We start from the raw sequence: 10,475 nt of genomic DNA, 5'->3' as shown, positions 1-10,475 counted from the left end.
GTGATGAGAGAATTTTTTTTTACTCTGGTATAAATAATGGCACAAGATTCATTAGGAAGGAAGAGTAAAATATTCATGTCACTTTCACTAATCTCATGCAGCTACAAAGACGACACACATATAGATGAAAACATATGATAACCTTCCTTTAGTGATAGAGTTGCACATAAATAAGAGAAGCCATGTGTCGAAGCTGACTAGATTATGACCTATATTGTGAGCAGGTAGAAATATGCAGTGCAAGTTGGGAGAATGTGTGTGTTTCATTGCTATCAAATGATTTGCACTTCAAAGAGTTTAGGTGCCAAAAGCCAAGGCTCATCCATAAAGCATGACGGAAGAAAAATTATAACTTCTCTGCAGCTCTACTAGACGAGGATTGGATGTGCACAGAATAGCAAAATTTCCAGAGAGATGAGAATCTCATGATATCTTTTCCCAACAATGGGATCATCAACAAATCATTTTTGTGTTTGCAACATAAGCACGTAAGTGTGCAGCATGTTCTTATTTAAGGTTCTTATTCCCATTGAAAAAACATACATACATACTGTACATAGCATATGCTGACACAACTTTCACTTTGGACTGATTATGCCTGCAGATCAACGTCTCACCTGCAGGGTCCTTGTAGCTCTGGGTGGACACTCTGGCTGCCTGAGCAGACTGGCTTGGTGCCGGGGCTGACCTTTGACCCGTCTTGGCGGCAGGCTGCCTGGTGACCGCCCCTAACCCCAGCTGAGGCCTCAGAGTTCTGGGAGAGCGGTAGACACTGCCTCCTTCTTGAGAAACATGCTGGGGAGGAACATTACAAATACAGTCAATCACTGTCATCATAATAAATATTTAAACTGACAGGCAATAAGATGATATAGTAAAGGTTTGTTATGGAGTGCAATTATAAACTAGATTATTTCACTTATAATTACATTGAGGCATTGTGATTTCATGTACTGGTATACCCATTTTGTGACCCTAAATCAGAAAGTGATGGGCAGACAAGTTCTGCATCCAAGAAATGTGACCCACCAATATTTGTCCCTTAGCCTCCTAAAGCGACCTAAAGTGACTTATAAGCAACTGTGACATTTATCGTTAGCATTACTGTTAGCTTAGATGCTATCAGACTGTACACGGAACTTGTGTCTTCACATTTATGAGGTCCAATAGAATATATAAAAATGGAAAGAAGCGATTTAAAGCGACTTATTCTTCAGGAGGTCATATAGCCTATGTCATCTTTTCTTTGATAAAACAACTCAGTCAACATATAACCATATTAGTATTTCATGGTTTGGTACATGGGCAGAGCTGCATTGGTGGAATTGACCATGTTTTATTCCTTCCACTAAGCGGTTAAGCAGATCATTTGTCAATTGCATGTTACTGTACTTTTTCGACTTTCAACCTTTAATGACATGCCTGTGTTTCATGTGGATATATCAAATCAAAAGTCCATTTCTCACCTCTTGCAGATATTTCTTAGGCATATCCTCATGAAAACTGCCTGACTTCCCACCCAGCCTTTGAGGGATGGTGCTGCTTGGAGGTTTTACCCCAGTCGCAGACATGCCTGGAGGATAGTACCCCCGCCTTCTGCATCTCCTGTCGATATTTGTCAAACAGCAAGTTGGAGGAACATAGCACCGTGGATTTAGGTTGAGGACCAACCCTTGGATCTTTATGAGCTGGTGGGCTGGAGTAAGAAGATAGTCTTAGTGGGAGTGTAGAGGCTTCGAGTGGGGCATCTGTCCCTTGTGGTTTTGCTTGAGGATTTTTTCGAACATAGGTGATGATTTTTGGTCGGACATTTTTAGGTTTCTGGGGAGGAGATGACCTCCCGGGTTCAGGTTCTTTCTGCTGAGACGAGACAGGTATGGGGATGCAACTGCTCAAACTTGTCTTACCTGGTGTTCTGACTGTTTGACTTCTCTGAGGGGGGTCGCTGCGCTCAAAGCTCAGAGATCTGATATTCTGGACTTTGGCTGGAGAACCAGGCGGCCTTCTCTTGGGGGAACAGGTTGTTTTAGGTGAAGTAGGAGTTGCTGGTCGACTCGGGCTTCCCCATGGCTTCCTCCTCTCCAGACTTGAAGAGCTGCAGGGGATGGTGTTCTCAAAAGAACCCTGCTTATTTAAGGTGTTATCAAAGGAGGGCTGCTTCTTTAAAGTATTTTCAAACGATGGCTGCTTTTTGAAAGTCTTGTCAGGAGAGTATTGTTTTTTCAACGAGTTATCAAATGATCCTTGTTTCTTCATGGCTTTGGATTCAATTGATGAAAAAGTCCCCTTTGTACCTGTTTTGGGTGGGCTGTAGTTCACAACAGGGGCATCATCAGCTTGTGTGCTTTTATCCATTTTAGTGTTGCTTTCTTCATGTGATATTCTTTCAGTGGGTAAACCCTTGTGCTCAGTACTCCTTATTTGATCACATTCTCCATCTGAAATGGTATTGACTGCTTTATTTCTCTGGTTATTGTTCTTCCTGTGCTCGTCAATGGCATCCTCACACGGAATAACTCCATTGCTCACTTGTGCCTGTGATCCCACATCCTCTGAGTGAGCTGTTGAATTCAAATTCATGTTCACATCTTCCCTGTGTATTGTGCTTTTTCCAGAGGAGGAGGAAGGATGATCAGCTCTTTGAGAGACATTGTCTCTCTCAGGGACGTTGTTGTCAGTCTGGGAAACCAGAGTCAAGTCTTCTGAGATGGTTGAGTAAGGACCAGAGGCATTGTGCCATGAGTCTGTTGTCTGGGTCCTGCCAGTAGTGTCCATAGCAGTGTCCATGCTTGAAATGGTGGACAGACAGGACACAAAGACATCAGTTTCTGAGCTTAACTCAGCCCTGGATGCTTCTCTGCTCTCGGAGACATGAGAAGTGCTGGTTTCCTGCTCACTGGCGCCATGCAGAATAGTCTTTTTGTCTTCCCTGCTCTTATTATCCGTTGCCTGGTCTACTGTAGCTTTGCCGCATGACGAAGGCTGTTCTTTAAGCTTCTTCCGTTCTGCAAGCCCGAGAAAGTCCTCTCCATCCTCAACCACGTAGGCCTCCAGCTCCTGACACTCCAGCATCTCAAACTCAGCCAGGTCGGGGTCATCACACTGGGAGTCTGTACCCCAGATGATGACTTTGTCCTGCTGTGCTGTTTCAGTCAGCAGTCCAGACAGAGTGACAGTATCACCCGTCATCCCGCCATCCTCTGTCCGGATATCATTGGCGTTGGTATCTCCGTCTGCCAGCAAGTCAGCCTGCTGGTTGTTATTTCTCAACTCCCCCTCACCGAAGGGCTCACCTCGCTCGCTCATTTTGGAATCAGCTCTGAGTTTACAGCGCCCTTAAGAGCACTTTCAAAATTGATCATCCATGGCCTCAATTACCAAAAAGTTTGTCTACTCATCAAAGAGTTTTAATGTCACAGCAGGAGCCTAGAATTGATTTTCACATTTGTTTTCAGTATGCCAGTAATCCAAATGTTGCCTATCATGTCTAATTTGGAAGATGGGTCGTCATGACATCTGGGGTCCTTATCCTGTATAGAAACAAAAGATAACAAATTAAAACATCAATAAGAGATGACATGACAAGAAAGTATTTAAAGGCACAATGAGTAGGAATTTCCTAAAAAAGCGATATATAGACTCATACAAAAAGAATCCCTTTCAATCATCAACTTTATTATTTTGCTGTGACCAGGACATCAAGACGAGCGCCAACCGCTATAGAAATGTAGGGACCAGATGTGAGATCGTAAGCACGCATCCAAGTGAAAGCTACTAAAATGGCGTACGCAGTGCCAAGAAAAAACAAATATAGTGAGGCGAAGCGCCATCCGAACAGAGCTTGTTCTAAAACAAGAGTGACTCTGGGGTTGGCTTTCGCCCATTGGTGAGCACCGTAACCCTGATTGGGAGGAGGGGCCAACTTTTTAATGTTGTCTTTACAAACGACCAACCAACTCATTGTGCCTTTAACACGTTTTTATAAAAGACAGATTCAGAGCCCTAAATGAACTATTGTTTTTTTTGCAGCAAATATTTTTGCATCACCCCTGTGGAAGAACCATTATATTCTTCTGTTGTGCCATACCTTTACAATAGGCAAGATTCTGAAGTTGATTTAAAAAAGGAAATTCCATTAGGAAATTCAATCTCAATTGCTTTTTGTTTCTTTTGGAGTGTTGTTCATGCAATGTAACTGAATGCTATACTAAACAACTAAAATATGTGGAGTATATCAGTTCACTGAGAACAATGTAACACATGTTCTCGGATCTGTCTGGTCCAGTTTCAGGAGCCATCCATGAATGTACGATTGCAAAACCTAAAACTAGAACAAACCTTAGTGGTTTGTTATTTGCCAAAAAAAAATATTTGCTGACTGATCATACCTCAAGAATAACATAAAGGTAGGCTTTTAAGAACAACACCATGTATTAAGAGGACAGGGGAGGAGACTGTTCACCTCTGAGGTCAAAAAGAAATTCACTTCCATTCTGACATTCCCATTATAACTACTGCATTGATTCTAACTGAGTTACTACGTTTAACTAGTTATCTTTGACTAATTATCTTGCAGCAACACTGAACTGGCTTCTATAGGAAACATATGGATGAGCAAGAATTATCCGTCCTATAAAAGGCTTTGTTTAGAAGCCAACAAAATGTATTTTGTCCTCGCTAGGCAATTGTCATTAGTTTGTGGACAGTACTGAGCTTCGGCTTAACCATCAGTCTTTCAGTATAGTTTCTGAAATTGACTCCTTAGAATTGTGAATAGCGCAGGAGACAAGCCACTTAGTTATAGCAAGAACATTTACATTCTGAGGCATTATAATTTCCCCTAGTAATAATCCTAGCCTTTTCCCTCTACATCAGTCATTGCCCTCGGTTGCCTTCATTGCTGCAAAACGCCTGTAAATACTTGAAATGTTACGGATTCTAAAACATGCAGTCAACAGGCAACATTGATACAACAACAGATCACTGTTTGACAGGAAAATAAGCATATTTGTGTTATTCTCTTGCAGAGGAGCTGTGTGGTTGTGGCATTATGACAGCATGCTGTGCTGTGGGGTAAACAGGAGCCGGTCTGTTTGCTACTACATTAGCTATGAATGGGTACATATTTATAGTGTTTAACATTATGTGACAGGCCGTCTCTGAACTATGCTGCTACAACTGGTGCTTTTTAAAATTCTCCCTATGGTGATCTTACTACCTGTATCTGCGAGACAGAATGCACTTTTTAGCTCAAAATGAAGTGAATCTCTGCACACCAGAAGTCATGAGGAACTTGTGGAACTCTAAGTGTGGAAAATATATGTATGTACTACCATTTGGGACTGATTTGCCCTGCTGAGATCATTATAGGTTACTTTTTCAGTTTAAAACTAACTAAAAATGAATGTATTTGTGCACATGGTACCACAGTTTGGCTGTTCACTACTGATTATAATAGTTGTATTTAATAATTGCTATAACAACCTGGTGATTTGTTAGTAGGCAGCAGGTGTGTTCACTGATGTTTAGCATTTCTGATAAGAATTATACTATGAATTGGAAGACTCCAGTGGTGGTTCATCTCTGCTGTTTCCATTCATGTCTTCATGAATAAAGGATGTCTGCAATGTACCTATTTCCTGGGCGGCCTTGCTCTTGCAGAGCACAGAGAGCTATAAAAGACCCTCAAAAACACCTGCAGATTAACTTCCCACGTCTCCACATCTTTGACATTATTCAGCTCTGGTTGTCAAGTTCAGCTAGGTACCATAAATTAACATTTTGTTACGGTTGGGTAAAGGAGGTATATCAAAAGGTGAGCTTTAATATAGCAAAGCTGAATCCAAAATACAGGTACAAAAAGAAAACTGAGGGAGCAGGCTAAGACGATACAAAAACATAAACCAGGAAGACACGAGGGATCACGAGGAGACACGAGGAGACACGAGTAGTGATGTGTCCTTCCGTGTCGAGGCTTCGAAGCGTGTGTCGAGTAATCCAGGAAGATATTTGTGAAGCGCGTATCGATGCTTGTGTTTATGACGTATGTGATGACTTTCGAAGCCTCACGAACCTGCCGTACCACGTGTCAGGAACTGGTTTGCGTGTTTGCCGTTCTATTCGAAATATAATGGGGAGCAAATTGTTTTGCTAGTTGGCTGGCTCCATAATGATCCAATACAAACGCAATACCAACAACTCAACAGCAACAATGCATACTACGACAACAACCCACAAATTTGCGGTTATATAAAGTGTTGAGTCGGAAGTCCACAAATTATGAGGGGACTCAATTGCGGTTCGCTCCCCCTTATATTTCGAATCGCACAGCAAACCCGCGAACCTGTTCCTGAATCAGTCACATGGTACGGCAGGTTTGCGAGGCTTCGAACGTCATCACATACGTCATAAACACAAGCATCGATACGCGCTTCGAAGCCTCGACAAGGAAGGACACGTCACTAGTAATTATAACTAGCGTAGTATAGCCTACTGTAAATAAATGTGACAACACAGCGTGTCCATTGTTCTAATGTCTTTCTTCTAATTTCTGGTATTTTAAAAGGTGAAGTGTCCATTGTGTTCAAAAGAATTTGGATGCAACAATAACACTTCATCGATGCTGACGTAACACAAGCACATTCACATCACAACCCTCTCCCCTATTTGTTTCCACTTTCCCTTTTGACCCCGCCATTGACAGACACCATATTAATAAGTCCATAATTTATGTATTGGCATCACAAACATAATTCATTAATTTATTAAATTCGAAGCTTCACACACTAAAGCCATGTCATTATAATCACTCTGCCGGTTATACACGAGGAGACACGCTGGAACCATCCAGAAACAAAGGTGTAACATGAATGACAAACCGACAAAGGGGCTGGAGTGCTATATAAAGGAGGACAACAGGTGAAGTGGCTGCGGAACTGATGGGACAGATGAATGCAATCAGGGCAGGAAGTGAAGTGGGCAGCAAGGAGCGGAGAGGAGAGTGACAAAATAAAACAGGAAACAGATCAAAATGCAACCAGATCGTGAGACATTTAGATTAACAAAAGAAAAACATTGTTTTTTCTCAGTCCTTTTTGTACCTGTTTAAAAGGGTCCTTGCTTTTTATGTGCTTACATACTTGTTTCAAGTCACAGAAACAGTAGGAAATAAAACATATTTTATTTCAGGTATGCAGTGGTACTTTTTGCAGAAAGGGAAGTCATCTGCAACTGGAAGCGCAAAACAAAAAACACTTTAAAATCGCTTGAGGCAAAAGCAAAACTGAACTGAACTTGTTCTACTCACATCACATCACATCATCAGTCAATTAGCATGAAACCTGACTGACTACTGCTCAATCTCATCTCTTTGCTCCCCATGTATGTCTTAACATATTCACTTACACAGCAGGACATATCATCTCATTTCCCTTTCTAATTAATTCAAAACTGTTATGTGATAATAGAGTTTGCTGCATGTTTAAAACAAGGCGGGGGAAACTTTTGATTACAAAACCCATATTCTATGTTTTGACGAAATGCAAAGAGGGCCCAAAGACAGCAGTGGGCTGTTTGCAGAACAGGCTAACACACTACACTAAATGCTGTCTCAGCACCTGCACTGCAGAGCAGAGACCAATGAATCAGATCCCCTTACATCTGCCTCTCCCCCGCCCTCCCTATCAGGTCTCTCACAATGCTGTACAGTTACTGTGCCGCTATTCAACCACATAAAGCAACAAACTCAGCTCTGGTTAAGATTCCTACATGTAGCATGTTGCCTGACAAGAGATGACAAATCGGATAAATTAAGTCTTGTTTCAAGAGAATCTGCAGGATTGTTTCTGCTGCAGCTATGATTGCTTCTCCATCTCTTGAATTGATTTCCAACTCCAAATCAATGTAGTGCAGACAAGTGTACAGACACTGCACTGCATTTCCTTTCATACGTTAAGAGTATGGACGGTTTTTTTTAATCAAGAAAACAATGCAACTGGGGGATAGTAGATAGTAGAGATACATAATTTAATGACAAAAAACACAAATGGAAGTTAAACTATTGCTAACATTCAATCTGCATCTCTCAGAACCCATTAATGCAGCCTCGCTCGCTTTAAGGAATCTTTTTTTTTACCATACCTGCCCTACTTCTGTGACTTGAGTTCACATTGGATTTCTTAATTTTCTGCTTCACAGTCTCCCATGCTGGTTGAAATAGAAGCATTACAGAGATAATTAAAGGTTTTAATTCATTACAACCTCTTTCTCCTCACACATCTCTGGAGAGCTGAGCGTCACTGTCCAGGCGAGAACGAGCAGGATGCTGCTTGTCTTACTGAAAGTGAAGCAGGTGTACCCTTAGTGACTGAAGTGATATTCTTCACTTCCTTTACCACCACATTTGCACCAACACAGCACATACTGTAATACAGTACATACATGCTGTCACTTCCATCCTTTTTTTCCTCCCCCCTTTTAAATTACATTCCCTAGTTTCCTCTCATGGTTGCAACAGCTGATAATGTTCTTGCAGCTACACGATGAAAATAGATGAAACGTATGCTCATAATAACAACATGCTTCCCTGAGCATGTTTCCCCATCCCCCCATTGTTGAGCAACTCACCCTGTCGCCACCTGCCTTCTGATATGCATGATGGCGGGACCTTCATCAGGGCCTCTTATGAAATCGGTGCAACCTTGCGTGAGTGCGTGTTTGAATGTGCGAGTGTGTGTGCGCTCAAAACCACTTGGTTTTCTCAGTGAAAAAGAAGCTCCTTCAGTGTTTCCAGTCATACATCTGAAGCAACACACAGAGATCAAGGCCCTCATTGGTCCACCAAGCTTCACTTGATGCTTGAACTGGAATCCTCATAAAATATTGAGGATGGATGAAAATGGAGGCTCCAGTCTCCCTCCCATTTTTATGCTTCAGTGGTCCTGACTTTGTTTAACCAACCAAAGCTCACATAAGACCTTTTGTGATTTCAGCACATTAAAACACCAGTGAGAGTGTGTGCCTCTACGGCCTACAAGTGAAGGCACACAAAGTGCAGAAGCAGCACACACGCCGGAAAAACGTTAATGTGACAATCAAATGTAAATTATTTCTAAATAAATGCCGGCAAATTGAACATTAACACCTATAATGTTAAATTAATTTAATCACCAAGCTTTCACCAATAATTGAGGTGTCTGTGCTTCACTGTCACATCTTATATATGATAAAACAGGCCTTTAGTTTAGTGTTCACTACACGCACACACCACACAAGCAGACATCTGTCACTTCACTGTTACTGATGTTTATTCATTCAGCTCATGCTGCCCTGTTCCTCATTTTACAGCTTCTAAATATAAAAAGGGATCATCTCCACACATGATCCCCAAACGGGAAGGAAAACAGAGGTGGTGTCGCTTTTAGAACAGACACTGAAAAACAAGTACGAGATTGAGGTGAAAGAACATAATCGAGGGGCTGGCCCCACTACACACACACACACACACACACACACACACACACACACACTCTGAGGTGAGACCACCTATAGCAAGGTTACCTTTTTTCCCAGCTCGAATGCGTGTAGCAGCTATTTGAATATTTCCTGGAAATAATGAGGAAATGATTTGAACATACCATCGGTAATATAAACACCTCCAACAGCAGGATCATCCGCAGTCCTTCTCCAACAGATGCAGCAGTGTCAATAAATCTAATTATCACTGCCGCGGATCTGAGATTTAAATGGAGAGACAGAAAACATGCGGTGTGAAATGGTAGATCTTACCGCCGTTTAGATCCAGGTTATCCGCTGGAGAAGAGCTCGACTGTGTAGACACGAAGAAGCAGGAGGGATACATCCAGCTTCAGCTGTGATGAAGAGGATAGAGTCTGCAGCAACGCAGGGAGGAGAGGAGACTCAACGCCCATGGCAACACGGGCTCACGTCGCCCCCTGCAGGTTCATTACTGCGTTTTAGCTTCAGCAAATATTTAGCGATACATACAGTAAGTAGTATCAGGGCTGTCTACCAGGGGCGTAGCTAGGTTTTCAAGTTTGGGTGGGTTTAGCCCAGAGGTGAGGTGGAGCTGTGTGCACCTGCATGGTAGTTCAATTACCATTAAAGGAACTCAGATGGCATGATGATGGAGAAGTAAGTCTGGGAGTTTTGCACTGAGCAAAGCCGCTACACACCCATAGTGTTTTGTGCTGGTTGCGTTGTCAATATATTAGTCATGTTAACCAGGTCCATGTTACCTGGCCTTAGTCATGTTGACGTGTTTTAGGAGTAGGGTGGACTTCACCTCCTCTAGGGGGGTCTGGGGGCATGCTCCCCCGGGCAGAATTATTTTAACATTTTAAAGTTAATTGTATGCATCTGGTGAACTTTGAGAGCAACATGAAGATGCTAGATCTAATAGAACTTTGTGGTCTTGTAAGGGGAGGGGGCACAACTCTCAACACTAATTTGAAAAA

At 42.2% G+C, this 10,475-nt stretch overlaps 1 protein-coding gene across 1 annotated transcript; it reads right to left on the bottom strand.

The window, feature by feature from the left end:
* Positions 1-667: 667 nt before the first annotated feature.
* Positions 668-9,872, bottom strand: LOC115018097 (uncharacterized). The gene is made up of 3 exons (XM_029446910.1): positions 9,787-9,872; positions 1,467-3,530; positions 668-795 (listed from the first exon to the last, which is right to left on the bottom strand). The coding sequence occupies exon 2, from the start codon at positions 3,304-3,306 to the stop codon at positions 1,495-1,497; it is 1,812 nt and encodes a 603-aa protein (XP_029302770.1). The 5' UTR covers positions 3,307-3,530; positions 9,787-9,872; the 3' UTR covers positions 668-795; positions 1,467-1,494.
* Positions 9,873-10,475: the final 603 nt, after the last annotated feature.

This window comes from Cottoperca gobio, chromosome 13 (assembly GCF_900634415.1).
Source record: "Cottoperca gobio chromosome 13, fCotGob3.1, whole genome shotgun sequence".
Lineage (NCBI taxonomy): Eukaryota > Metazoa > Chordata > Actinopteri > Perciformes > Bovichtidae > Cottoperca > Cottoperca gobio.
The sequence above is the reverse complement of the archived record's forward strand: the minus strand, read 5'-3'. Positions and strand labels throughout refer to the sequence as shown.

Coding starts and splice junctions, on each gene's coding strand:
- LOC115018097 (XM_029446910.1), bottom strand. CDS start 3,306: ATGAGCGAGCGAGGTGAGCCCTTCGGTGAGGGGGAGTTGAGAAATAAC.